Source organism: Anomalospiza imberbis, chromosome 9, assembly GCF_031753505.1.
Source record: "Anomalospiza imberbis isolate Cuckoo-Finch-1a 21T00152 chromosome 9, ASM3175350v1, whole genome shotgun sequence".
NCBI lineage: Eukaryota > Metazoa > Chordata > Aves > Passeriformes > Viduidae > Anomalospiza > Anomalospiza imberbis.
Window position 1 is genome coordinate 1,397,204 of NC_089689.1, and position 26,912 is coordinate 1,424,115.

Genomic DNA, 26,912 nt, shown 5'->3' on the forward strand with positions numbered 1-26,912 from the left:
GAATAGGATCTCTTGAGTTTCTCTGAATCCTGCTTTTTGGCAGGTGTCAGAGAGCCCACTGTCACCCCAGGAGCAGCAAATGTCACCGCTCGATCTTCAGAACGCACTTTTCTGCACCAAACTGGAGGTGCAGAGACTGAAGAGAGCTCAGAGCCAGAAGGAGCATCAGCTGGCTGAAGCCAAGAGAGCAACCCAGCTCCTAGAGACCACAGTCCATGAGGAAGAGCAGCAGAAAGAGGCAACCTGGAAACACAATCAGGTATGACAGGCACTTAGCCTGGAAGTTTCTGGGTTTACACGACTAAGAAGCACTGAGGTGGTCAATACTCTGCTCTCGTTCATAATTCCTGCTGACAGCAGACTGGGCACACTTGCCTAACCCATTGTCACATGTGGCAGGGAAGATTCTCCAGCCTCCTTAGTGTCATAGCTGAGGATTAAGAATCAGCAAAGACCCTTGATAGTGGCTATGTTGTCACTTGAACATCACTGGCTGGTGCAAATGTCCCATCTCTTTTTGTGATGTTCATGTCCCCTGCTGCACAGCCTAGCTGTGATTGACTAAAGCTCTGCCTGTGGCCACAGCATGGGGTTTGGATGGATGGCTGCCCTGGGCAATGAAATAAATTCAAACACCATGGCAGTGTGTTGTGAGATGTGAAAGTTGTAGCATTGCAGATAGCTGTTCCCACAGCCCTTCCTCAGACTGGCCTACTGTAGAGAGCACGGGTCTCCAGGACGGTTTGGATGGATGAGAGATCTCTCAAGTCAGGTCTTAGAAAATGTGGTTTATTAAAAGGGGGAAAGGCCCTGCTTGGAGTTGCCAGGCCCAACTCGTGGCAGGCCCAGGGAGAGAGGGAGAGGGAGAGAGAGGGAGCGAGGGTTCCAGGTGAGGGTCCCAGGAGAAGGTCCAAGAGAGCGTCCGGTCCCTCGGGCACACCTTATCAGGGGGCTTCAAGGTGGGCTGGAGCAGGACTTGGGCCAATGGGGTCACAGATATCTGATGCTTCAGGTGAGGGTCACAGGTGTGGGATGAACCATACATTGGGGGTGAGACAGAGCATTCCATTTGACCTTTGGACCTATCTGCAGGTACAGGGCATTGTTTAATCAGAAGGGGGATTGCTTTCAACCTGGCTATACTATTGTTTTCTAGTTATTCAGTAGTCAAGGTTTGTTATTTCAAATCTAGTTCTCATCTCAATGTCTGTATTTTCCAAATCTTTTGCCAGGCAATCATATTTATAAGGTTTTCCTATTTCATCTTCCCCAACAGCCTACTGTTTATGGTTTTGTTGAGGACTGAATTCCAAGGTATGTGCCTTCTCCTTGCAGGAGCTGCGTGCTGTGGTACAACAGCTGCAGGCAGAGCTGCAGGACAAGGCTCAGCAGATTGAGACACTGGAGTGGGAGAAAAGCCGTGAGCTGCAGGCCCAGGAGCAGAGAGTTCAGCGTTTGACTCAGCAGCTGGCTCACAAGGAGCAGCTTCTGCAGGTGAGATGCAGAAAGATCCGAGTTGAGCATAACTAATTGGAGTCCCTGATCCTGCTTTGCTATTTGGCCATGCAAAAGTCTGTCTGTAGCTTTCATGCATGTCCTTTGAAGAAAGGAAGGAAGGAGAGGCTTCTGAGCCCCCAAGGTAAGGAATAAAGCACAGGTATCTGCGTACCTCAGCCCACAGCAATGCCTGGTGAGCCTGGCAGGGGCTAGTCAGCCAGACCCAGGTGCTGGGACTACCACCCTTTAATATGAAGGCTAGAGCAAGCATCGGGTGGAGGTAGTAATCTCTGTGTGCTGCTCTTGGGGGTGGGGGAGGTTTCTGTACTGTCAGTTGTACTAGGGGGTGTGTGTGTGATCTCTAGGAGTCCAGGGAGCTTCTGCAATGCCAGCAAAGCTTGGAGAAGAGCCCTGCAGCCATGAATGCCATGTTGGAGAAACTGCAGCAGCGTGTCAGTGACAGGGATGCTGCTCTGGAGGTGAGCACATATTGTAGGTAATGTTTCAGCTGTCCCTGAGGCTCAGCCTTTAGCTTACCTTCAGCCCCAGGCTGACCCCAGGGGCGACCATATCTTCTGCATGCTCTTCATGGCTCCTCCTTTGAGAGGAGTCCCCCTGGCAGGGTGAGCTGAAGTCTGTGGAATGCAGCATACAGAGAGTGTTGGCTGCAGAGCCCCATCACCCCATTCTGAATGATTCCCTCTGTCACACAGCGAGCAGTAGATGAGAAGTTCTGTGCCCTGGAGAAGAAGGAGCAGGAGCTGCAACAGCTGCGTGTGTCCATGCGGGAGCGCGGCAGTGACCTGGAGAGGCTGCGCAGTGTCCTCTGCAGCAACGAGGCCACCATCCACGTGAGTGCTGGGACCTGGGCCTGCACAGCCCAGCCTGGCTGTGGGGACGCGGTGTTAAACACACCTTCCCGTGAATGCTCTGGGGACAGTGTCTGCAGGTGTTTGGCTTCCTCTGGCCTTGTGTGTGGGGCGGGTTCCTGGGGCACTCTTGTTTCTGGGCTGGGCACAGAGGACACCTGGAGCACATGGGTGAATCTGTGGGACTCTGCTAGCAGTAGAGAGAGTATTTCCAGTTTTGTTTAATTCAGGATTAAGTTTCTGTCCCTGCTTGATCTGCTTCTGTTGTGGTACTCAGAGCCTGGAGAGCCTCCTGAAAGCCAAAACCCTGGAACTGGAGCAGGTCTCAGCAACCTGCCAAAACCTCCGCTGGCTCAAAGAGGAGATTGAGGCCAAATCTGGCAGCAGGCAGAAGGAGCAGGAGGGGATCATCCAACAGCTGCAGACCTGCCTGCATGACAGGAACAAGGAAGTGGAGGTAAGGCCTCAGCTTGGCTTCCTGAGCCTTCAGCCAGTTTGTCCATAGGGAAGAGTGGTCCCAAACCAGAGGCTGCTGCCTGCCTCACCTGAAGCTGTGCTCAGTGTTTGGAGGCTGGCTGCTTCTGACACTTGAACATACCTGTGCCTGCTGACACTGCTCGCTCAGCTACACCCAGGCTGGAGAGTCCTTGAGCAACTTCCAGTCTCACTCCTTTCCTCCCCTTTGCTCAGGAGCTTACAGCAACTCTGCTGTGCAAGCTGGGCCCCGGGCAGAGTGAGGTAGCAGAGGAGCTGTGCCTGCGTCTCCAGCACAAGGAGAAGATGCTGCAGGATCTCCTCAGTGACCGGAACCATCAAACCATGGAGCATGATGCTGAAATTCGGGAGCTGCTGCAGGCTCTGAGCACCAAGGAGCAGCAGAGCAGAGTGAGTTTTGTGCAGTGCCACAGTGGGAGACTGAGGTGGGTGGCACTGACTTTTGTTAAGCAAAGAGAAGCCCTGGAGTGGACTGAGAGAAATGGAGGAGTTTATTCCTCTGTACATGAGAGGCTGGTGAGCAGAGATGGGAGGACTGCACTGGAGTGGGTGTGAGGGGCCAGGAGCAGTGACTACCAAGCTGGTTTGCAGAGCACTTGGAGTCTCCAGTGACAGATAAATATTGAGATGGTTTTCCTCAGTCTCTAAGGAAAAAGAGGGACCAGGACCCTACCCCTGGTCATGGCCCTATCCCTAATTTTCCCCCTCAATCAGGTGGCTGCAGAGAAGATGGCTCAGGCTTTGGCTGAAAGGAGCTGTGAGCTACAACTGCTGCGCCAGCACGTGTTGGGGAAGGACCCTGTTGGGACCCAGTCAGCTGGTGCCAGGCCATTGAAGCAGGAAAAAAAACCCATACAAGTAAGAATCATGCACTGCATTTCTCTGCCTGTGGCCTTGGGGCTTCAGAAAGAACTGATTGTCACAGAAAAAAACAGGAGAGAGAAGAGCACCACAGAGAATTACAGAAATGAAAGTGGGATTACTGAAAAGACTTCCTATAGGAGGAGAAGAAACTGAGGAGCAGGAATGCTGCCTGAATGTTCTGATCTTGGTTTCACCAGCCTTTGTCACTCAGTGTCTCTTTTTGTTTTGATGGAGCAGTAATTTAATCCCTGGGGCATGTGAGAGTATGAAAGATATCCACCCTTTGACCTTCTAGCATTGACCCACTCCTTCCTTGGGTTGGGCTGCCTTGCTGTATTGTAATCCCCTCCCTGACATTGTCACATTCTGGAGGGCACAAGAGAGCTAAATTTAGGTCCCACTAATTCTTGGCAGAGCCTGCTGGCTGTTTGCTGTCTCTTCCACAATTGGAGTTGGTATTTTTAAAGCAGCTTTGCTAAAACCCCCTTTGAGGCTGAACACAGCTCCAAGGCTGCATATGCCTGGCTCCTACTTGAACAGCTGTTAATGGTTTATTGGTGAGCTGACGTGTTGAATGTTTTTAAGCAGCTGTAAACAGGTTTCTATTCCCAGCTCTAGAGACTTCCAGGGATGTGTTTTCCTTCCCACATGGTCTCTTTGGGCTGCATCTGAGATAAAGATGAGTGTCAGTTGAAAGATGGTCTTGCTGCAATTGAGTGAAATCTTTAATCTTTACTGTGAAGACACTTGCTGCCAGCAGCTTCCCAGTGCCAAATAAAACAAGGTCCTCTTCCCCACACATACAACTTCTAGGTGCAATTCACTTGTTCCTGCTACCTGGCTATATCCCCTTCATTGTTTTTTCACATTTTAGAGGTGTCAGCAGAACAGCCAGCAGCTTTGCTGCAGTCCTGGGGAAGCTGTGTGTTCCCCATGAAAATGCAAACCTGCAGACTTTTATGTTTTCAGGAGATACTGCAAAGAGCTTGTGGAGCTACAGCCATTGCTGCATCCCCACAGGAAGACAGCAGCTGCAGGACAGAGGGAGGTGAGTGTGGGACAGCTTCTTCTGAGGTCCCCAAATACGACTGGGGCTTTCTGCTGTGGGGGAAACATGATTACATAAACTGTGGAAGAGTAGAGAACTTTGAACAAGAGGATTTTGAAATAAAGCTCTGCTTCTCTTCTGGGTGATGTCTGAGAATGGGAGTAAGGGAAAGAGAAAGGCTGCTGTTGGGTTTGAGGTGAGGTGTTTCTTCTCAAGATCTGATGCTGTCCACTGGAGAGGTTTTGACTTTGTTTCAGGCTAAGCTGAGACAAGTGTTTAACTGTTTTGGGGTTTGCCTTGGGACCAGGACACATGTACTTTGCCAGGGGTAGGACAGCAGGCCTGTGATGTTGCTGGTTTTTTTGGCTGATGTTGAAAGATCAAGCGAGGAAGAAGAGCATTTACTGAGAAACAGTGTGATAGGGAGCACAAGCATCAGGGCCCTGTCTTGCCAGAGAAGGACTGTGTGTGATCCTGGGGTCTGAGCTGGCACACGGTGTTCCTGCAGTAAGCAAGTTGTCTTTGCAGTTATAATGTCAGCAGCAGAACTGGAGAAGGATCTTGTCAATGCCAAAGAGGAGCTGGAGCTAATGGCGAAGAAGGAAAGGGAAAGCAGGGTGAGCTTGTAATGGAGATTGTGCTGATTTCCTTTGCTTTTGGGAGACCTTAGGGCTGCCCCTCGCGGAGGTTTTGGACCCTACTCTTGTGAGGGTACCCCCAGTGAGAAATGGGGGGCAGCAGGGGGTGTTGGCTTTCAGAAGTCTCTGACAGGCTTCTCATGCCTCTGCAGCGGGAGCTCACTGCTCTCCAGTCCATCATGGCCACACAGGAGGAGGAGCTGCAGGTGCAGGCCTCAGATATCGAGTCCTTGACCAGAACCATCCAGATGAAAGAAGACCTCATCAAGGTGAGATGCTGTGCTAGGCTGGGGGACTTCTGCCTGGGAAGGCTGCAGAGGAGTCACTTTGTCCCCCACATCCTCAGAGCAACGTGGCTGGCTAAACCATATGCTATTGCTGCTGGTTTGCCTACAGCTCTCTGGGTTCCTTTGGCTAGAAGGCAAAGGCCCCAAACTCCCAAACTGTTCTTACTTGATGTTTTGCTCTTTCTGTACCAAACACCCTCCTTCGAGTCCTTTAATCAGAATGCACCCTTCTTGTGTCCCTTCTTGGTTCTTACTGAGCACTCTGCTTTGTGCCTAATCCACTCTTGGTGCTTTGGCATTTTTTTCTTAGAAGACCGGGATCTTTCCAAACAACGGAAACTTCTGGCAGTTGCATTCCAGGGAGGTTTGCGAAGGCCCAGCTGTCTTTGTTACTGATCCCTTCCTCATTGAGCTCTCCTGCTGTTTGTTGGGTTTCAGGATCTGCAGATGCAGCTGGTGGATCCTGAAGAAATTCCAGCCGTGGAAAGACTGACACAAGAAGTGCTGGTGCTTCGGGAAAAAGTGGCCGTAGCAGAGTCCCAAGGACAGGAGGCTACTGGAAACAGAAGGCAACAGGTAGTGTGCCAGTGGGGCAAGCTTGAGTGTGTTTGTATTTCTGCTGGCACTCAGTTATGAGGCTTTGTTTTCAGCCTTTAGTTAGGCCAGGATGTGCTTGTTCTTGGAAGCTGGCTGTGTGGTTGCAGGAATATGGAGAAGATCAGCTTTCTTTAGTACTTCTCCAAAGAGCAGAGGCTTTTGGGAGTCCAGGGGTGACATGGACCAACTTGGACACAAGCTTGTCAGGGACAGCTAGATAACCTCCTTTGATTTCTGTCTCTTTTTAAGAGCTGCACCTTGTCTCTTCTCTCCAAGCAGTTGTTACTGATGCTGGAAGGGCTGGTGGCTGAGAGGAATCGGCTAAATGAGGCTCTCCAGGCAGAGAGGCAGCTCTATGGCAGCCTGGTGAAGTTTCACACACACCCAGACAGGTAAGTGAGGCTGCCTTGGCTCTGTGCTGCCCTGCTTACCAGGGCAGGCGTGGCTGGTCCAGTGGGGCAGTCCCTGAAGCAAGGATCATTCTGCAAGTCTTGAGAGTTTTCAGTGGGGGAAGAGGGAGTCTAGGCAAAGGATCAGCCAAATGCCACTTTGAGAGTCCAAGTTTTAGGCTGCCTTTTTCCCTTGAATAGGCTGCAGCAGCCAGCTTTAATGGCTCCCTAAACTCCCTCCATTGCCCTGGGGTTTCCATCTCTGTTCCTTGGCTTATCTTTTCCCAACTCAGTTTCCCACCCACACTTGGCCACCTTTCAGAGACTGCTGTCAAATTCTCAACCAACTGTTGGGTTGATAAGGATCCCTCTAGGTGCTTATCCAGGCGGTTGCCTGTCCCCTGATTTAATCCCCTGCCCTTCACAGGGCTGCAGCCTCTGGGATATTTGAGCTACCTGATAGCAAGGGAGCACATAAGTGGAGTGCTTGGGAAAGTACTGCAGAACAGCTGCGACTCCGAGCCCCTACCACGGGCTGGGGCCTTTTTTTGGGGGTGGCTGCGCTCTGGGGAGGTTCGAGGTGAGGCAGGAGGTGGCCGAGCTGCCTGGGGAGCCCCGGGGCTGTGGCTGGCTCGGTGCCCCCGAGGGCGGGGCCGGTGCGGGCTGCTCTGGCTGCAGCCGGTCTAACCCTCTTCCCTCCTGTGCTGCGCATCCGCTCAGCGCTGCGAGAGACCACGCCCTGCAGGTGGAGCTGGAAGGGGTCCACGAGCTCCGGGGACAGCTGGAAGAAGCTCTTGGAAGAAGCTTGGAGTGTTTGAGCAGGCTGGAGACACAGGGCGCCATAGGAGGTGGGGAACAGGAGCGTGTGAGAGTCCTACCCCAGCATGCCTTCTGAGCACTGGCGCTCGCCCGCCTGCCACGGAAACGGTTCACTAACCTGTCTCACTGACTCTGAGCTTCGGTACTTAGTGATGGTACGATAGAACTGGTGCAGGGCTTCTTTTTTTTGTTTTATTTTTGAGCTGCTTTGGAAACGGCGATCAGTGCAATCCACCTGTGTCTCGTGTATGTTCCTGTCTGACCCACCCTGGTGGCCACTGATGTATTTGCACATTCAAATCATTCCATTTTAGTTATTCCCCTCTATCTCCCTTCTCTTCCCACCACCATGGGCCAAATAAAGATTCCCTATCTCTGAAGGAAACACCAGATGTTTTCTATCATCTCCCAAGTGCATGAGTGTGAGTTTTTGTGTTCCCTCACCATTTTTCTTACCCAGTGACACCCACCCCTTGGGTTGATGGTGGCTGGCCCAAAGGGAGACAGTGTATATGGAAAAGCGTGTTCCAGAGATGGAGAATTCAAGACCTGGGGACACTTGCCTGGGCCTTTTACACAAGACTTGAGTGTAGAACCAGCAATTCAGTTTATGCTTAAACCAAATCCTACTCCAGTGTTGATGATTTTATTGACTGGCTTTTTTTTCCTAATTGTAAGTTGTTTCGACCTAACTTGCGAGTGCCTTCAAGGGAGAGTTTCCTCCTCTTTTTGACAGATGCTTTGGGGGGACTGAGACCTGTCCCTGCTCCCAGGGTCTGGGCTGGGTCTGCTCCCTTACTCGTATGTGTACATATCCCTTACATGCTCCCCGTGCCCCTTGGGCCATGGACAGGACCCTGTTTCTGAGGTGCTGGGGTCTGTCCCCCTCGGCACCACTGCATACCTTTTCCAGGCCCTCTTCCCACCTTCTCTGGGAGTGTGGGAGCTTGTGTGAAAGCTGAAAAACACTAGAAACAACCCTCCAATGACGAGGGCTTCCCATGCATAGTGGGCTGCAGATCTGCTGGCTTGTACTCAATCACTTCTCAAAATGGCAGGAGCAAATTTTGCACCTCTGAGCATCTGTTTGTGCTTGCTGGGGAGGCTGAGCTAGGGGCAGGCAGAGCAGAAGAACTCTGTGGTGCTGGGCTGCACACCTGGACCTGAGACTGCTCTGCTGCATGGCTCCTTGCAACTGCTTCAGCTGCGCGGCCTGTGTGCCGTGCCTTGTGTGCCCTGAGGGCTTCTCCTCCCTGTGCCCCACGGGCTGGGAGGGAGCAGAGCTCCCCTTTGCACGCAGCAGGTCAGCACTGCCCCTCTGGGTCAGCACTAGGCTGCGTTGTGGCCACAGCCGTTCCCCTGTGGCTTGAAGGGAACACAGCTGGCAGCTGCTGGGCAGCTCTGGACTTTGTTAGCTTTTCCTTTCTTGTGTTTCATGTCATTCCCTTCTTCTCACTTCTCCGTGTAGCACCATCTTCTCTTCATCCTTTTGCTTCTCACTTTGTAGAAGCCTTTGTGTCCCTGTTCTTACCTTTCCGTTTCCCCTCTGCCATCCTGGCACTGATGCCCAGCTGACTCCCGGTCCCTTGGGTACCATGGAGCCCAGGACCCAGCCCAGACTCACTGGCATGGCCTGAGAGGAGTCTTGGCTGGTGCTTAGGCATCTCCCTTCTCCACCTGTGTCTGTTTGGCTGTAGATGTGTCCCTGCCTCTGTTAGCATCACTGCTGTGAAGTGCCCCTTAGGGGCAGTGTCATCCTAGGCTCAGATGCCCCAGCTTTTCTGGCCTGTTCTTTAAGGCCTCCTCTTATCCCTGATAGTCCTGGCTGAGCATTCCCTGCCTGAGATCACCCTCTGTCGAACTGTGCAGTGCTTTGTGCTGTCTCGTAGCTCTTTGTGGACTCTCTGAACTTCCCCAAGGACCTTGCTTCCTGTCCCTTGTTCCCAGCAGCGTGAAGGCTCCTGTGCAGCTCCTGTACCCGAGTGTCCCGTGCTCGTGGGCCGGGTACAATTTGCAAGCATGTCACTAATTCTCTGCGCCTTCAGGCTGGGCTGAAAGCAGGAGGAGTCTGTGGAAAAGTAGAGCTGTGGCTGCCTCTCTTGTCTCCTGTGCTGGTGGCACACACACAGTGCTGGTGTGCTCCTGCTGTGGTGGGGGGTTCAAGCACGTGGTGACCACCAGCCTGGGCACAGCTGCCCTGTGTGCACGCATCTCTGCTCCTCAGCCGGCTCCCTGTTCTGCCCCTTGGTTTTAGCTGGTTTTGGGGTCCGTTTTCCTTGAGAATTGCGCTCCCTTTTACTCCTCAGCCCCGGAGCACTGGGGGCCATGCGGAGCTGTGGGCAGTGGTGAGAAGTGGGATGCTGTGCCCTGGCACAAGAGCTGGTTCTCCCATGTTCCCAGAGCAGCCGTGTGTCACCCTGCTGTGCTGCCTCAGCCACGGTGACCCACCTTGAGAGCCTTGTGGCCCCCAGCCCCCAGCACAGTCTGCATGCCCTCGCTGTTCCGGGCCCCACAGGCACTGCTGTCGCCCTGGCTGCTTCAGCAAGCAGCAGGTTCTGTCCCTGGGGCTCACGGGGCTGTGCTTTGGCTGTGCCGAGTGCCACCTACAGGAGCTGCTTCCCTGCGCTGCTGCTGTCGCTGAGCGATTCGCTCCCAGAACAGCATTTCTCCTTGTGTGGCAGTGATGGCTGGCCTTGCTCCCTGGGGCAGTGATGGCTCTGTGCTCCCTGGGACACGGCTGTTTCCGTGGACAGGTTCCGCCATGCAGGGTGATGTCTACCCAGGTTCAGCAGTGAGGTGCCCCGCACTTTTGCAGCCTCATGGCACACGTGGGTCTCGTGTGAGTGTGTCCCCATCTATGAGCACAGTGCAAACGCCTGCCCTGCTGCAAGGCGCGTTCCTGGCTGGTCCTTGGCCGTTCTTCCTGAGACCCAGACGCATCCCTGCTGGCTTCCCCTTCAGCAGTGATGCTGGGCATCTTTCCTGACAGCATCTCTCTGTATTTCTCTGCTCTGTATTCTGCCTTGCCTGGCAGTTCCAGTGTCGATGGTGCTGGATTTGGCCGCAGGCAAAGCAGTTACCTCTCCTTTGGTGCACAGGCAGCTGTGGAACCTGTCCCTTCACAGCCCTAGGGATAGTCTTGGGCCCTGTCTAAGCATCTGTCCCCCGGGGAAGAGGAGGGACTGGGGATACAGCCAACTCCCAGCTGCCCAGACAAGGGGTTTGAGTCCTCACCCAGGGTTTGGCACCAAAGGAACAGGAACTGAGCTGTGTGCAAGCAGACAAGCATGGCCCCAGCTCCGCCCAAGCTCCCCATGCAGATGTAGGGATACAAGCGTCCCTTTAGCTCTGCAAAGCCAGCACAGGGCTTGCAGGGAGCCCCAGGCCATGCCTGACAGCACGGCTTGGGCGCTGTGGGGAGGGTGGCTGCTCCTGAGCTGCCCCTGCCTGGGCAGGTGATGGTGGGGTGTGCACCCCAATCCTCCTGCCGGCTTGGGGCAGTCCAGCGGGGCTCCGTGCCCAAGCTTGTGCTGCTGCTGCTGGCTGTGGCTTGTGAAGTGGCTGCAGGGTGGGTGGTGCGTGTGCCTGTCTGTCAGAGCAGCAAGCAAAGGCATGGATGGGGCAGGAGCCATAGCTGTGCTCCCATCCCCGGGGCTGTCCCCTCCCTCAGTGATGGGCCAGCACGGGGTCCAGTGTGCAGGGAGGGGGTGGCAGCACCCAGGGACAGCAGGGAAAGCTCGGTCCAGCCGGGAGTATCCCAGCACCAGGGGTGTATGGGAGCAGACACCTGCCCTGGGGCTGCCCGCAGTGACCGTGGGTGCCAGCAGGGAGAAGGGGACAGAGGCAGTGCTGCCAGTGCCGCTGCTCTGAGCGCCTTCTGTGCTGTGCTGTCCCCTAGGTCAGCCCACAGGTACGCACACCGATGCCAGCACCAACTTCACCGACAGCATGAAGGAGGAGGCAGCCCGTGGCTTGGCAACCCAGCAGGTGAGTCGGCGCAGCGCCACGCCGGGAACAGGGGTGGCGGAGCTGGGCATTGCGCCACCGCCAAACTGCGTCCTAGCACCCTGGGAAACGTCCCTGTCACCCTCTGTCTTTGTGCCTCTAGAGCAACCCCCGGGCCCGCAAGGGAAATGGGGGCACCGAAAGGAGCACAGCACCCACCGTGCGCGAACGGGAGCTGCGGGCTGAGGAGGAGCTGCGGGAGCTGAAGGCGCAGCTGGAGGAAGCCGGCTTCTCCTCTGTCTCCCACATCAGGCAAGAGCTCCGGGGCTCTGGAGCCGGCGGGGGCAGTGGCCGGAGGGGGCACCCCGCATCCCGGCCTCTGCCTGTCCTTTACTGTGCCTTGTGCCCCCAGGAAGGCGATGCTGAGCCTGTGCCTGGAAAACGCGGAGCTGAAAGAGCGGATGGGTGAAGCCACGTCGCTGCTGGAGAGCGGGGAGCAGGAGGAGCCTGGGCTGGGCAGCCCTCTGGCCCCTGAGCCCCGGAGGCTGCAGCGGAAGAGCCGCGGTTCCCTTGGGGACCGCCCGGCCGGAGGCAGCGGGGATGGCCAAGGGCTCCCAGCAGAGAGGGGAACTGTGCCCACCAAACGCCCAGCGCTGGAGGCTCGAGCCCAGGATGACATGGCCAAGAGACCCTGCCCTGGCAGCCCGGGTGGAGGGGACGGGAGCCATGTAAGTGCACAGGGAACCAGGATGGAGATGAAAATAGAGATGGGGATGAGGGTGGAAATGGGGAGCTGACAGCCCATCTTCCCTCCGGCAGGTGGAGGGCTCGGTTCCCGGCGGGGGCTGGCCAGGGCTGGGCGCAGAGCTGCGCTCCCGGGTGGTACAGGGCCAAAGGCAGTGCCAGGAGCTGCAGGACAAGCTTGCTGCCTCCGAGGCCACAGTGCGGGCACAAGCTGAGCAGCTGGAGAAATACCACGTCCTGCTCCGTGAGTTAAAGGCCAGGGTGGGGTGGGGGTGTGTTCTGAGCCCTGTGCACCGTGCTGTGCATGGGGCAGGGGTGGTGAATCCTGCCCGGGGGGCCCTGAGCTGATGGTGCTGCCCAGCAGGTGAACCTCAGACACAGCAGCTCAGCAAGCAAGTGCAGGTGGACTTCCAGGACCTGGGCTATGAGACCTGTGGGCGCAGTGAGACAGAGGCTGACCGTGACGAGACCACCAGCCCCGGTAAGGAGGGCCAGGGTTCCAGGGATCCCTGTGCTCTGCCCCCCTGGCGTAGAGAAGTGACACACTGTGCTCTCTGCAGAGTGCGAGGAGCCAGATGTGTTCAGTGAGACCAGCCTGGCTGAGGAGCTGGGGTCCCTGTGCCAGCCTGGGATGTCCAGACTGGGCAAAACTGCCAAGAAAACCATGGCCCTGGAGGATGTGGAGGCCCTGCACCAGCACATCCATGACCTCAAGGCCCAGCTGCTCAGTGCCAACAAGGTGATCCAGAGCCTGCAGCGCCGTGCCCGCTCCATCTCTGTCACCAGTGGCTACACCTCGGGTGCTGAGCGGCCCCTGCCGGCTCCCAAGGTCTTGGCGTCCCCAGCCCACAGCCTGACGGACGAGGACGAGGGCTGGCAGTCGGATGGCCACGGCACGCTGTGCCCACCCGCCCTGCGGGCACACTGCGACCTGCAGAGCCTGGTGCACCGCGTTGCCCTGCTCGAGGCACAGCTGCCTACGGCCAAGCATGGAGCCACCTTGCCAAAGGAGCTGCAATCTGCCACTTGGCCAGGGTATGGCCCTGGGGGCTGGGAGCAGATGGGGAGATACAGGGATTTCCAGGAGTTGCCCGAGGCTGGTGGCTCCTTGTTGCATGGTTTCCCTGCAGGCAGGTTCCTGGGGTGTTTGTGAGGTGGGGCAGAGTCCCAGCAGTGGGTGATGCACGGACTCCCTCCACGGCACTTCATCCCTGCTGCGTTCTCAGCGAGTCTGGCTGCCCTGTGAACGGCCTGCTTGCCCATCTCTCCTAGGAAATACAACTCTTTGATCCAGGCACAGGCTCGGGAGCTCTCCCACTTGCGGCAGATGCTGCGGGAGGGCCGTGGGGTGAGCCGCAGCCTGGCCCAGCACCTGCGGGATGCCCTGCGCTCCTTCGAGGACCTCCTTCGGGGCACTGACATCGACTACTACCTGGGCCAGGGCTTTCGGGAGCAGCTGGCCCAGGGCAGGCACCTGGCTGAGAGGCTCAGCGACAAGCTGGGCATCAGTAAGCACCTCTAGGGGGTCAGTGGGGCTGGGTGTCATGGGTGTGTGATGGGTCAGGAAGGGATGCTTTGACGGGTGAAGAGCAGGAGATACTCTCACATCGTGTGCTGTGTGGGATACCCGCTTCGGTTTGTCCTGGCCTGCTACGGCTCTGTGTAGGACCAGGCGTCCGGGGGCACGGAGGCACTGACTGGCTCTTCTCTGGCTTGCTTTTTCAGGAGATCGACAAGACAGGGAGGATAAAACCAGTCACGAACTCCTGGCACAGAGGTACCTGTTCCCAAGGAAGGGTTTGTGGGATGTGTTTGGCATGGGCACCTTGAGGTCTATCACTGCTCTTGGGGTGGGGGCCCAGGGTGCCCTTGGGGTCTCTACCTCAGGTGGATATCCTGGGGCTGCCTCTGCTCTGGGGATGGCAAGCCACATGGGCGCTCCATATCTCTGAGCAGCCTTGCATCACTAGTGGGACATGGCACGTGGGGCATCATGGAGGGAAGAGCTGTGGGATGGAGGTCAGACCTGCTGATGGGCCACCTCTGCAGGCTCAGCCGGGAGCTCCAGGAGAAGGAGAAGGTGATTGAGAGCCTGGAGGTGAAGCTGCAGGAGCGCTCTGAGTCCCCAGGTAGCAGCTGCCCACCCTCGGAGTCATCCCACTCTGCCAGCAGCTCATCCTTCACCTCCGAGGGGCTGGAGCCCTGCTCCGATGGGGATGCGGCCAGCGAGTACAGCCAGTGCCACGAGGAGCCCACCCAACACGCAGGTACTGACGCTGACCAGGGGCCACAGCTGCAGTGCCTCTGGTCACAGGGACTTGGCTTCTCGGGGTGTGCCACGGTCCCCAGAGCACCAGGGAGAAGGGGTCTCTGCCAGGCTGAGTCAGAGTCCCTGTAACACCTCTCTCCATCTCTCTCCTGTCTCTAGGCCTTCACTTTGACTCCTTGTCCAAACCCGTTAGTGCCCCCCTGCCTGCCCTGGCCCCCGGGCTGTCCCCCTTCCTCCCTGCCGGGCCCCCTCCTCCTGCGGCCCCGCCATTCCTGGGCTGCTGCGGGAATTCTGTCTGCTCCCTGGCTGAGGCACAGCAGGAACTGCAGGTGCTCCGGAGGCAGCTGGGAGAAAGTGAGCACACTGCCTCTTGGCTTGGGTTTGGTCCTGCCTGCCCTGCATGCTGTGCTGTGAGACATCATCCCCCATCCTCTCTCACCTGCATGTCCTGCCCTTGATCTTCTCCTTCTCAGGGCTATGGCTTTGAGGTTGGATCCCACTGCTCTGGCTGGGGGACAATGGGAACATGTGGCTTTCATGTAGAGAGGACCTGGTGGGTTGGAGGGACCCATCCAGACACAGCATTAGCCCTAGATGTAGACACTGGCATATTCTGGGTCTTATAGGAAAAGGCTGATTTGGTGAAGTGTTGTTGTGTAGGAGTGGGGCTGAGACCCTCCACCTTGTGTCATGTAATCATCAAATCCTGGGAGAGCCCCTGCTCCTCAGGGGGAATAGGTTTGACTGGGACAGGAGGTCAGTGATGGGGGACACTGGATTGCACTGTTAAGCGGAGCAAGAAGGGGGGGAAAGGCAGAGGGAGGGAGTGTGTTGCCCCATTCTTCCTACCTGCTCATTGTCCTTCTCCTCCTCCCCACTTTGTCCTGTGTGTGCAGGTGTGACACTGCCCATGGCACCAGCAAAGCCCACAGTCCCGCTGGGCCCCTTTGGAGAGGGCAGCAAAGCCCCAGCATCGTTCTGCCGCCACGGAGCCCTGCAGGGCCCGGCTGAGCTCCCCGGGGCCTCCGACAGCCGTGCCCCCTGGGACGTGCCCCCGCCCGGCCAGCTGCTCTATGGGGCCCTGCCACCGGGGTACCCCTCCGGCCAGAGGCTGACAGGTATGGTCCACGCTGGAGAGCACAGGGGCATCTCACCTGCCTGTGGGGTACTGGGAGGAGATCCGGCACCACAACAGCTGTGGGACAGGGCTCTGCTGTGGAGAGAGACAGGCACAGCCTTTCCTGCCCTGAGCTGTGTCCCTGGCTGTGGCAGGGGCAGACCTGCTGGAGGAACACCTGCTGGAGATCCGCAACCTGCGCCAGCGCCTGGAGGAGTCCATCTGCACCAACGACCGGCTCCGGGAGCAGCTGGAGCGCCGCCTGGCCTCCACCGGCAAGGCCAGCGGTACGGGGTGCAACGGTGCGGGGGCCAGGCCTCTGCACATCCCTCTGCTCGCCCCGAGCACAACCGGGCACTGGGGAGAGAGACTCAGCACTGGTCCCCTCCACAGGATTGCCCAGCGATGTCTATGCCCAGACACCGGAGCTGGGGCTGCAGCTGAGCAGGGAGAACCAGGCTCTGCATGAGGAAAACCAGGCCCTGCGGCTCCAACGTGACCACCTCTCCCAAGGTGAGGCTGGGCTGGCATCCTGGGGCTGAGTCCCAGAGGGCACTGGCTGAGCGGGGTGGTGGTGACACCTCTGTGTTCTCTGTCCCAGAGCTGGCACGGGTGCAGGAGACACTCATGGCTGCCTGCTCCCGGGCACGGGAGGCTGAAGCAGAGCTGGGCCAGAGGCGTGGGAAGCAGCGGAGGCTGGCGGAGGAGCTCTCCGAGTGCCAAGAGAGCGTCCGGCAGCTCCGGGACGAGCGGCGCTCTCTGCAGGAGGACAACAACAGGTAAGGTTTGGGACGTGGTAGCCTTAGGGCTACAGGACGGGGAGGGATGGCTGGCACTGGACCCATGTGTCACCTCTGCAGGCTGCAGCACTCAGTGACACTCCTGCAGCAGCAGAGTGAGGAGCAGCGCCTGCTCCTGCAGACCCTGCGTGCGGAGCTCCACGTCTACGAGAGCCTCCCTGGCCCCTCTGCTGAGACACGAGCAGGTATGGGACCCATGCACAGCGTCCCTGCCCAGCTCCTGCCCTTGGGGTGCCTCTGCGACCCTTGGGTGGTCCCAGACACTTCTCCTGGGGCAGCAGGTTGCACACAGTGGCCCTGCTGGCAGGCAGAGAGGGAGGGCAGGACCCCAGCAGCCCCAGGCACGGAGCCACATCTATCTACACAGGGGCTCAGATGTTTCTTGTTCCAGGCTGCTTCCCATCTCCTCCAGTGCGCGATGTTGGCACTAACTCAGCAGCTCCCCTCCTCTCCCCACTGCCCTCCGGCATGTCGGTGCTCCGACGGATGGACGGTGGGTTCTGATGAACTCGTGGCAGCATCCTTGCTGAGCAAGACTGGAGAGCTCAGAGCAGAGTCGAGTGCCCGGGATGGGACAGGGTGGGCCACGAGGGGAGCGGGCAGTGGTCCTCACCTAACCCACCTTGCTCCACAGAGCCACGTGGAGCAGACGTGCTGCTGAAGAAGAGCGAGGCACTGACGGGGGCTCACGTTGTTGGCCGTCTGGACACGTACCGAGCCCTGGAGCAGCACATCGTGGAGGGAAAGGCCTTGGCCCGGGAGCTGATGTGTCTCACACGCCCAGCACTCGGGCTGCCCAACTGCCCGCTCCCGGGAAAGGAGGTAAAGCATGGGCAGGACGGGGCAGGCAGCAGCTGGGGGCCAGACCCTCAGCGCACCGCGCGTTATGTGGTTCCCGAGCCCAGAACCGGCCCCGAGGGCTGCAGGGGCAGCTGGAGGCAGGGAGCCTCCAGGCCAGGGAATGCTGCCGGCACTGTCCTGCTGCGCCAGGCTGGGCACGGCGACTCCCCGGGTGCAGCGGGATGGGGGTGCCCCAGCAGCACCTGCTCCCGCACCCTTCTCCCACAGGCCCTGGGACGGACGGGCACGGGGCAGGGGCATCTGTGGGGCAGCGCCAGCACCCTGCACGGCATCCTGGAGGAGTGCGTGTCTCTCCTCACTGCCTTCTGGAGCACCGTGCTGCCCGTGAGCCCTGCCCAGCACCAGGGCAAGGTGAGCAGGGGCTGGGGCCGGCAGGGCACTGGGCCGGGTGCTCACTGCTCATCACCCTCCTGTGTCCCAGGAGCAGGTGCTCCAGGGCGAGATCGCGGCGCTGCGGGCCCGGCTCTCCGAGAGGGAGGACGCTCTGCAGAGCACGGCCAGGCGGCTGCGCAGCACAGCCCAGCTCAAGGACAGCATGGAGCAGTTCATTGTCAGCCAGTGTACGTGCTCTGGTGGCACAGCCAAGCTGGCCTGGTCCCTATGTGCCCGATGTGGTTCCGCAGCACAGGGACCTCACTGACCCCATCTCTCTCTCCTGCAGTGACCAGGACCCACAGTGTTCTGCGCAAGGCCAGGACAAACCTGGAGGTGAGTTTGCCCTGATGGCCGGGGTGGGTGTCCTGGTCCTGATGCCCCGAGGATGGACCCAGATGGCACACACCCCGTGGCTGTCGTGGAGTGCTGAGGGATAGCTGGGTGAAGTGTGTGGGGGACACAGGGACACATTTTCCTTGTCTGTCCTCAGCTAGCATGTCCATGTCCCCAGGGCACACTAGTGCCCTTCCTTATTGCCATGTGTTGTCTCTTGCCAGGTGAAGGCCCAGCAGGCCCTGCCTGTTGCGTGAGCCCTGTGCAGGGCAAGGAGCCATGGCCAGCATGGAAGAGCCCACTGGCTGCTGAGCCGTGCCGTGCCAGAGGGCTGGAGTGGACCCTGTCCCTGCGGCTCTGAGGGTCGGGGTGAAAGGGCTCTGGGGTGTCCAGTGCTACTCAGTTAGTGGGTTTGGGCTGCTGTGGTGGTTGCATGTCCTCCACCAGCCTTTGCTTGGCATGGCAGCAGCAGCTGCTGGTTTGGCCTTTGTCTGGCCCATGCTTCAGCACTTGCTCCCTTCCACCCTCAGTGCTCAGAGTGGGGTGACACAGCCCCCCATGCTGAGCACACCTTGCCCTGGGACCTGGTCCCCTCTGTAACCCTGATGAGTCCCCGACCCTGCTTGTGGATGTATGTATATGTGTCTGTATATAGACAGAGGTATTGGAAATGCGTTCTGGGGACTCCGCACGTGTCGGGGCCCCAGCGCAGGAGGAAGATGTAAGAAATGCCATAGTCTGTTCAGTGGCTGAAGAGTCCCCAATAAAGGTTTCCTTTGGGTTGTGGTGTTTCTGGCATGCCTGTCTCCGCAGCTGTGCTCCCCCTTCCCAAATCACTGGCAGCACAGGGTGCCAAAGGCCCCGGCTGTTCCCAGGGGGTGGCTCTGTGCCCTACCCTAACAACCCAAGGGCAGCTCTGTGCTGCACTGGGCGCTCCCTTTCCTCCTCTTCTAGACCCCCTCTCCAACACCAGGCAAGCAGCACCGAGAACAATAAATACTGTAATAAATAGAGAACCCCCTGTCCCATGGCACTGCTGCGGCAGCAGGCGGTGCAGCCGGGGTCCTGGAGTGCCTGCCCGGCTCTGCTCTTCCCAGGCCCCTCCAGCACGGGCATGTGCCACTGGCCCTGTGGCTGTGACAAAGTCAGCCCTGTCCCACAGAAGCAGCTGATACTGGGGACAGGGTGTTGCAGTCCTTGATGGTGCTCTCACAGCAGCAGGTAAGAGTGGCTGTGTCCAGCTGTATTGTCCATCATGCTGGCTCGACGCAGAACCTCGCAGAGGTTCAAAAAAGCTGGGGGGCAGCCCCACAGCCAGGGCTGTGGAACAGGGGGCAGGGTGTCAGGCTGGAGTGTCACAGAGCCCCTAGCAGACAAGGTGGCCTTGGAGATTCAGCACCAGGGCAGCAGCACAACCTTGAGAAGAACAGGATGTGCTCCTGGAGCCTGGACTGGGTACAGTGCCAGGACCACCTTGAGGCCCTCACAGGCTGGAGAAGACAGGCAGGGTGAAGCCCTTTTCGTGTTGGGCGTGAGGAAGGGCTGTTCTGGTGAGCAGCAAAGTGGTCCCAGAGACTCACAGAAGCCAAGGGAAGCTGCAGGTGGATGGAAACCAAGGGCTGAACCACGCCGGAAGGATGGGACAGCGTCACAGGCCCCAGTGGCCCTGAGCTTGTTGCTGGGGCCCGTGTCCCTGCCAGGCTGGAGCCAGTGGCCAGTTGTCACACAGTCCCGTGGCCCAGTGTGTGCAGACAAGCGGCATTTCGTGTCCTGCGTGGGGAGCGTGTAAGGCCCCAGCTCAGATGGGCTTGTACAGCAGCGTGGTGACGTACTTCTTCTTGTAGCGGTGCGTGGCACTGAGCACCATCACGCCATCCTGAGGGAGACAGCGTCAGCACGTGGGGCCAGGGCACGCCTGGGGCTCAGGGAGCTGCCCCTAGTCCCAGAGCCAGTCCAATACACAACAGGGCAGCGGGGCAGAGCAAGGGCAGGGTCTGATACAAGCTTAGCTCCCCCACTGCAGGGAGGAAGCTGAAGGGAATTGTCAGGAAGTCACACCCTCTGCCCCTGTGCGTGCCACCCCTCACCAGGCAGCCAGCTCCCATCTGCACCCCCCAGCTGAGCAGGTTCTGCTCCCTGCAGGTGCTGCAGGCTCCTGGGAGCCACAGCAGCTCCTCACCTGCAGCCTGGCAGGACCTGCGCTTACCTTGATGGAGAGCGCGTAGAGGTGATTGAGCATGACGTGGTTGGGCTCGGGCAGCAGCGCTGGGTCACACTAGGAGGAAAGGAGTGTCACAGGGGAACAGCAGAGCCCTGATCCCCCAGCCCCTGGCAGCACAGGGAGCTGCTGTCTCAGGCAGCTTGAGCTGCCACCGCCTCTGGCTGTTCTGAACAGGAACAGCTAAGCTAAGCAGGAGGAGTAAAGCACCAGAAGGCCCAATCAGTGTGGAAAATGGGAGAAGTCACGCCTTTCCTAGGAAATGCCAAGGGCTAGACCCCAGTCAAGGGGAGCTCAGGCTCCCTGCAGACAGGACTCCCTTTCCAACCCCAGTGTGGCTCTCTCAGTGGGCAGCATACTGGTACACACCGAGATATTGGTGTCCTTGTTGAGGATGACCTGGAGGAGGTGAGGCGGGAGGATGGGTGGGGATTTGAAGCGCTCCTCGGGCCGGTATACGTACATCTCCTGGCCATAAGGTCCCGGTGGGGAGCTGGATAAATCTAGAGATGACAAAGGCAGAGATATGAAATGGCTGAAGCAGGACAGGCGAGCACAGAGCAGCTCCTAAGAAGCAGAGAAGGACTCATCGAGGTCTTTCAAGCACAAACATCCTCCACAAGCCATGCGCAGGGATCTATTCTATAGCAACAGGTCAGCCTTTTCACAGCAGAAAAAGCAGCTGGGCGAGCCCATGGCAATTCCCAGCAGGCTGTAAGTTGGTACATGCACTGACACAACACAGGCACCCCATGATGCCCAACACAAGACCGCTCAAGCACAGCTCTCGGCTCAGCCAGGTCTCTCTCCCTGCAGGAAGCAGCTGGCTTGCTCCAGAGCTGTGCCTGCAGCAGGAGGGGCACAGGGAGCAGGTTGCTCTAGGTGCTGCCTGATGATGAGGCCCAGGGAAGGCAAATAGAAACTCTACACTGAGCAGCTGCTCCAAACATGGGAGGGACCTGGGGAGCTTGTGGTCACTGAAAGCTGGACTGGCTGCTACATCTGATCTGAACCTCTGGGAACAGCCAGCCCCCAGAAGGGCTCCATCTCCTCGGGCTGCTGCTGCTGCTGGCTGGCTTCTCTCCAGCAGAGCATCTCTTGTCCAGGCTGGGAAAGGACATGGAGCTGAGCTGTACCTGAGATGGGGCTGTACCAGGCACAGACACACGACTGAGCTTCCTGCCAGCATTTCACACTGAGCCAGCACCACTGCTGCCTGTGTGGTAACCTAAGCTGCTGCTGTAACACAAGCAGACAGGGAGGTTTGCAATGTGCTAGCACTGGTACAAATTACATTGGCATGAAAACCAAGAGTAGCTGCTGAAAATAAACTGGATCCTGCTATCACCTAGCTTGTACCCCGGATCAAATGACTTACAGTTGACCAGACAGAAGGGGCTGATGTTCCTGGCATTTCCCAGTACGAAACGGCTCCCTCAGCTACACACTGCAGCAGCTCTGCTCTGGGATGGTGCTAGCACAGAACAAGTTACACCAACACAGCCCCTCCAGAGAGACGAGGCCTCAGCTGTGGGCTGAGGAGGACACGCTGCCCAACACTACTCACCCCCAGTGAAGGCCCACACCTCTGCCCAGGGGGTCTGTGCACCCAGAGCAGTGAGTCTCAGAGCAAAGAAGGTGGAAAATAGCACATGCAAAGCTGTAATGCCACAAAACTCACCCCGACCTGAGGTTTCTGAGCTTTCCAAGGAATCCACCTTCAACGCATCAAACACCTCAAAGTCAGACTTCTTGACATGGATGAGGTTGTTTATCGTCCCCATCTGGCTGGTAACTACAGGCTGGAAAGAATTGGGGTGAAAATCCTCCTGTGTTCACCTCCAACTGAGGCACATTCAATGCTTCCTAGATCCTCCCAGCCCAAGCTGTCTTTGCTGCAACACTACCTCCGAGCACAGGTGGCTGGTGTCCCTCTCTGCCCTATGCTTGTAGACCTGTACTGTTTACCCTGGGAGGATTTTCCTTTATCACAGGCTCCTACACCACCTCCTGTTTCCATCCTCCATCCTGCTACATGCCCATGGGTAGGTGTGTTGTCCTTCCCATGCTGCACCCCCCATGATTCAGTTTGGAGAACCCGTGAGTGCTGACTTCATGGTCCATCTTCCCATTGCCAATTCTCAGTGGGACCTGAGGGCCTTCTGGCATTTCCCCGCCCTTTCCCAATGCTTCCCCATAAATCATGACTAAGTCCAGAGAAACCAGCCTCCAAAATGAGTCAAGAGATGGAGGTGTGCCTTTTGTTTCAGGAGATAAGTCTCTGCTCTTCCTGTTCCCCCTCTGCTGCAGTTACATCCTGTCTAGTTCCCTGAAGAAGACAAGATCTGCAGGGATAAAGCTTGGAGCATTACCTCAGATGGATCATGGACCCACTGGCCATCCACAAAAAATTTGTACTGGTGCTCTCCTTCTGGAAGGTCCAGGATAGCAACGAAGTCATTGTGGCTGTGCAGAGAGAACAGATGTGCAACAGCATCAGCCTGTTGATGCTCTGAATGCTGCTTTTCCGTGGGGCCCCAGGAACCAGCACTGCCCAGCCCCTCTACCCCAACACCTTCATGCAGGGTTAGGCTTGCTCATCATCAGTGACCCAAGGCGTGGCCATGACAGACACGAGCATTGCAATGCTCGTTTGAGCATTCCATGGCTCAAACCCCTGGCAGCCCAGCTGCAAATGCCAGTCCAGCCCTCCGTGCCCCAAGAAAGTGGACGTGACAGACACCCTGTGCAAGCCAGGCTAAGAAGAACACGTGGGCAAAGCTCCTGCCCTGTGCTGGCACAGCAGGACAGGAGCAAGTGGGACAGCTCTGTTTGTCAAGTCTGAAATTGAGATAAACTCATTCCAGATTAATTGCTAGAGTCCTACATGAGCTTCCATGTAAGTCACAGATGTGCTGTAGAACAGCGAGAACATCATTAGGGCAGGAAGATACGTGAGGGACAAACAACTAACACTCACTGGCAGCCATACAACTAGGCATGGGGTAATGCTGCAGCCAAGGGAAGAGCTGACAGCTTCCAGAGGACTGCTGCATACCTGGGCAGGGCTCTGCTGCCAGCACTGGCTGCTGCGTGACATCCAGCTGGGAAAGCAAAGTGGCCTGTCCTGTCCTGTCCCTGTTTCACAACTTCCCACTGTCCCTGCAGCCCCACGCAGGGAAGGAGCTGACTGTGTATTTGCCTCAGACCCACAGCTTGAGTGAACAGAGAAGAGCCAAGAGAGAAAAGGAAAATGTTCTCTGCACTGGAGCAGACAAGAACACAGAGTAAATGACTTGAGGGACTGGCTACCTCTTGATGAGTGGGATCTTGGTGCTCCAGTTGTTGAAGGATCCAGAGATGAAGACCTCCTTGCCTCCATCAGCCCAGCGTATGACAGTCGGACGAGCCTGTTGGGATGGTTTCACTGACTCCTCCAGATCTGGCTGCCACGACACAAACTCCTTGTCCCCAGGAATCTGGGCAATGAAAACCAGAGAGATGTGACTGAGACACAGAGACAACTGTGAACACATTCACACAGCTGGCCTCTACACCTGGCCTCTACCAGCCCACCTGCACATCACACAAAGGAGCACCACAGAGCTCCTCCAGGCTCCCAGCTCCCCAGAGACCCCTGGCATAGCCCTACACAGGCAGTGTGCCGAGGCTCCGGAGGCCAGGCAGGGAAGGGAGCAGCCAGCCCCTACCTTGGAGTCATGGGAGCTGAAAACGCTGGGGTCATCGGTGCTGCCCACCATGATCTTGTGCGGGTGCTCCTTGGCAGGGTGGGAGGCGCCGGAGCCGTCCGAGCGGTGGGACTTGGAGCCATGGCGCTCCCCAGACACCCGCTCGCTGGTGGTGTTCCCCATGACAGCTCAGCAGCCCCTGGGAGGGAGACACAACAACACTCTGCCTTTGCCCACAGGCTCTGGCAGCAAGGACAGGAGCAAAAGAGCTGTCTCCCAAGTGTTATTTTCCAGTGGAGACAAACAGCAGTCCTAAAAAAGGCCCCAAGTTCATTTCCACTACCAAGTTTGGGAGCTGAATGGGAAATCAACAAACAAGACAGCTTGACCTAATTACAGCCACATCCTTAAGAACCATCATTCTAGTTAAGCTCGTAATTGTTAAGACTCCAAAACCAATACTACTTCACCTGTGTCCCACATCAGCCCTCGGCAGCCAACAGAGTAGAGCGGACGGGAAAAAGAAAGCAAACCATTATTGGCAAATCAACTGCCTGGCCTTAACAGAGCCTCTTTCAGAGTCCTGCAGTCAGGCTCTACACACAACGCAGCAAGAAAACAGCCAGGGAGCAAAAGTAGCAGCTGTTTTACAGTCCCAAACAAGTCTCCAAGAGCTCGCAGGCAGAAGAGCAGAGCCTTGTGCCTGCAAAGGCGACAGGGAGCATTTAAAGTGGCCGAATGGAATCGCCCAAGCTGGAGCTTGTCCAAGGAACAGGGCTAATGCTGTGGTGTCTGCAAAAAGCTCAGCTCTCAGCAGCATTCACTTATGATTCACCAGGCAAGTCACCGTGTCAGCTGCAGCACAGCACACCAAGGAGGACCATTTGTTGTGACTTAGCCGGCACCTGCCCGGCTGTCTGGAGGGACACGGTGAGGGAAGGGCAGCTCTGGCCACCTCAGTGTCCCTCTGCAGCTGAAGTTGGGCCTCCATCCCCAATCTCACCCAGCTCAGAGAAAGCAAAACAGGAGAACTGACCGAGCCATGAACAAGTACACACCTTTTAGGATAAACAACAAAGCCACTGCAAGCTACACAGGACTCTTCAGGCCTTACCCTCTTTCCAGGAGCCAAGATGGACTGGGGTTTTTGCCCACTCCCAGGCTTATTTTGCAGCTTTCAGCTTACCATGGGCTCTGCAGAGCAAACAAGGGGACAGCCAGTCTTGCTTCATGTGCTCACTTGTGACATTTGGAGGTTTGTTTAAAAGATCAAGTTATATAAAGGGTGCCAAGCGAGGCTGCCAGCCAAAGCCAGGCTTTAGAACATTATGGAGCAATTACTACGGTATTTCTTAAATCCTGAGGGCTAAAAGACAGCTCAAGTGGGCAGCTAAGCCATACCCCCACCCTTCTCAGTGCAGATCAAGTATACCTGAAGATCCAGTTCAAATGAGCTCCACCTGTTGCTCTGACATCTTCCCCCTCTGCTCTGCAGAGGCTCAGGCAGCTCCTCACAAAAACTGCCCCTGTACCACCAGATCTGCTGTTGAGGAGTTTCCTCTCCAGTATCTTCACTAAGGCTCCCTTACTTCTCATCTACAGGGAGGAAGGTGGGAAAGGCTGAACTTCCCTTGTAGCAGGACAGACGTGGGAGATATGTGCAGGTGTTAACTGGTGTGAAGCTTCCCTTTCTCTTCTCTAAAAAACTCCAGTCCCTCTGTCCCTTACAGGTCACGCTTTCCAAGCACTCCCTGAGGTTTATCCCAGGCGGTGGCTCCTGTCTGCCGTGGGCCATCTGAATCCCCTGCATCACACACACAGGCACCCGCCCTGTGCCAGGACAGGTCCTCGTGCACAGCCTGCAATACCTGGCTTTGCTGAATTAACTTTTACAGCTCGAACCCTCCTGCATCTAGGCCAGCCCTCGGAGCATCAGGAGATGGTGTGACACAGGTACACCCAAGTAATGGATGGAAATGCTGCCCACGCCACAGCCCCAGCAAACCTCCACGGCATCTTGGCACATCCACTCCCAGCCTGGCAGCAAGCCCCTGCCAGCCGCAGCCCACAGCAAGGTGGCTGCCTGACTGCCCCATCACCAGGGCCCTTCGGTCCCAGCCGGCCCCAGCTTCTCATGTGGAAAATGACATGTGAATTATCCTCATTCCCCTCCCCGGGATGTGACCGCGCGGGGAAGCGCTGGCAGGCAGCGCGAAGGGGCTTGTGCAGGAGGGATGGGGTCTGTCCAGCAGCACTGGGAGTACTGGCAGGCATTCCCAGGGGCTTTGAGGGTCCAGCACCCCGCCGGGCTGACACCGCCCAGGGAAGCCTGATCCGCCCGGATCACCCTCTTTCGGAGACGGGAACCAGAGCTGAGCCCTGAGGTCGCCGTAAGGTTAGGGGGATGAGCTGGGAAAGCGGGGGCGGAAAATCTCCCTCCGAGCAGGCAGGGCTGGGGCTGGGGCTGGGGCTGTGGCTGGGGCTGGGGCTGGGGCTGGGGCTGGGGCTGGGGCTGGGGCTGGGGCTCGGGCTGGGGCTGGGGCTGGGCTCGGCTCGGCGGGGGCGGCAGCGGGGCTGTCACGGCGGGCTCGGCCCACGGGCACCCGCGGGTCTGCCGTGGCCCGGGGGAGGAGCGGGACACACCGGCAGGGGCCGGGCCCTCCCGAGAAGCTGCCAGACAGGCTCTGCACCGCTGCGGGCTCCGGGACACCGCTACACCGCGGGGACGCGCGGCCACGCCTCACCCACCGCCTCCCGCAGCGGCGCCGGGGAGCCGCCACCCTCACACCCACCCGCGACACCCGCCCCGCCGTCCCCGGGCCCAGGCCCGGCCCGACCCCACCTGCCGCCGCCGCCGCCCCGCTCTCCGCCTCCGTCCAAGATGGCGCCACCCCCCGCCGGCCGCTGCGGGGCGCTCTGACCCGCCCCCGCCGCGCTCCGCGGCCGCGCCCCGCCCGCGGCCCCGCCGCCGGGCACCCGCCATGTTTGCTGGCAGCGCCGCGGGCGGGGGCCGCGCCGCTCAGCGCCGCCGGCCGCGGCTGCTGCGGGCAGGGCTGCG

General features: G+C 57.9%; 2 protein-coding genes across 17 annotated transcripts in view; one reads left to right on the plus strand and one right to left on the minus strand.

The window, feature by feature from the left end:
* The window catches only part of PDE4DIP (phosphodiesterase 4D interacting protein), a 37,482-nt gene extending 18,737 nt beyond the window's left edge, over positions 1-18,745 (plus strand). For 5 of the 13 annotated variants that reach the window (XM_068199251.1, XM_068199252.1, XM_068199253.1 and 2 more), the window contains 34 exons: positions 44-259; positions 1,336-1,494; positions 1,863-1,976; positions 2,211-2,348; positions 2,644-2,823; positions 3,057-3,251; positions 3,576-3,719; positions 4,695-4,773; positions 5,302-5,390; positions 5,564-5,680; positions 6,137-6,274; positions 6,572-6,687; positions 7,405-7,532; positions 11,402-11,490; positions 11,612-11,760; positions 11,861-12,176; positions 12,268-12,436; positions 12,557-12,673; positions 12,753-13,227; positions 13,465-13,700; positions 13,918-13,969; positions 14,242-14,459; positions 14,621-14,815; positions 15,358-15,579; positions 15,734-15,865; positions 15,972-16,091; positions 16,180-16,357; positions 16,439-16,563; positions 16,770-16,871; positions 17,013-17,200; positions 17,447-17,590; positions 17,661-17,799; positions 17,901-17,947; positions 18,172-18,745. In XM_068199251.1, the coding sequence (XP_068055352.1) occupies positions 44-259; positions 1,336-1,494; positions 1,863-1,976; positions 2,211-2,348; positions 2,644-2,823; positions 3,057-3,251; positions 3,576-3,719; positions 4,695-4,773; positions 5,302-5,390; positions 5,564-5,680; positions 6,137-6,274; positions 6,572-6,687; positions 7,405-7,532; positions 11,402-11,490; positions 11,612-11,760; positions 11,861-12,176; positions 12,268-12,436; positions 12,557-12,673; positions 12,753-13,227; positions 13,465-13,700; positions 13,918-13,969; positions 14,242-14,459; positions 14,621-14,815; positions 15,358-15,579; positions 15,734-15,865; positions 15,972-16,091; positions 16,180-16,357; positions 16,439-16,563; positions 16,770-16,871; positions 17,013-17,200; positions 17,447-17,590; positions 17,661-17,799; positions 17,901-17,947; positions 18,172-18,204 (5,259 nt within the window). In that variant the 3' untranslated portion in view covers positions 18,205-18,745. Of the gene's footprint in view, positions 1-43; positions 260-1,335; positions 1,495-1,862; positions 1,977-2,210; positions 2,349-2,643; positions 2,824-3,056; positions 3,252-3,575; positions 3,720-4,694; positions 4,774-5,301; positions 5,391-5,563; positions 5,681-6,136; positions 6,275-6,571; positions 6,688-7,404; positions 7,889-11,401; positions 11,491-11,611; positions 11,761-11,860; positions 12,177-12,267; positions 12,437-12,556; positions 12,674-12,752; positions 13,228-13,464; positions 13,701-13,917; positions 13,970-14,241; positions 14,460-14,620; positions 14,816-15,357; positions 15,580-15,733; positions 15,866-15,971; positions 16,092-16,179; positions 16,358-16,438; positions 16,564-16,769; positions 16,872-17,012; positions 17,201-17,446; positions 17,591-17,660; positions 17,800-17,900; positions 17,948-18,171 lie in introns of those variants that run through there. The other 8 variants (XM_068199243.1, XM_068199244.1, XM_068199254.1 and 5 more) reach the window with 8 other exon arrangements.
* A 184-nt stretch (positions 18,746-18,929) lies between these two features.
* On the minus strand, positions 18,930-26,742 carry PRKAB2 (protein kinase AMP-activated non-catalytic subunit beta 2). Of its 4 annotated transcripts, none has more exons than XM_068199258.1 (8): positions 26,697-26,742; positions 23,876-24,053; positions 23,478-23,644; positions 22,538-22,631; positions 21,847-21,967; positions 20,535-20,668; positions 20,154-20,222; positions 18,930-19,823 (listed from the first exon to the last, which is right to left on the minus strand). In XM_068199258.1, the coding sequence occupies exons 2-8, from the start codon at positions 24,035-24,037 to the stop codon at positions 19,746-19,748; spliced, it is 825 nt and encodes a 274-aa protein (XP_068055359.1). In that variant the 5' UTR covers positions 24,038-24,053; positions 26,697-26,742; the 3' UTR covers positions 18,930-19,745. The 4 variants fall into 4 exon arrangements, with proteins under 4 accessions (XP_068055359.1, XP_068055358.1, XP_068055361.1 ...); XM_068199257.1 differs by lacking the exon at positions 26,697-26,742 and adding an exon at positions 25,287-26,021; XM_068199260.1 differs by lacking the exon at positions 26,697-26,742 and having other exon boundaries at positions 21,853-21,967; positions 23,876-25,278.
* Positions 26,743-26,912: the final 170 nt, after the last annotated feature.

Excerpts from the sequence above, each read along its gene's own strand:
- PRKAB2 (XM_068199258.1), bottom strand. The coding sequence starts at position 24,037 with ATGGGGAACACCACCAGCGAGCGGGTGTCTGGGGAGCGCCATGGCTCC. Across the intron at positions 23,645-23,875 it reads TCAGCTCCCATGACTCCAAG|ATTCCTGGGGACAAGGAGTT; the intron begins GTAGGGGCTGGC and ends TTCATTGCCCAG. Across the intron at positions 20,669-21,846 it reads CTCAGAAACCTCAGGTCGGG|ATTTATCCAGCTCCCCACCG; the intron begins GTGAGTTTTGTG and ends TGTCATCTCTAG.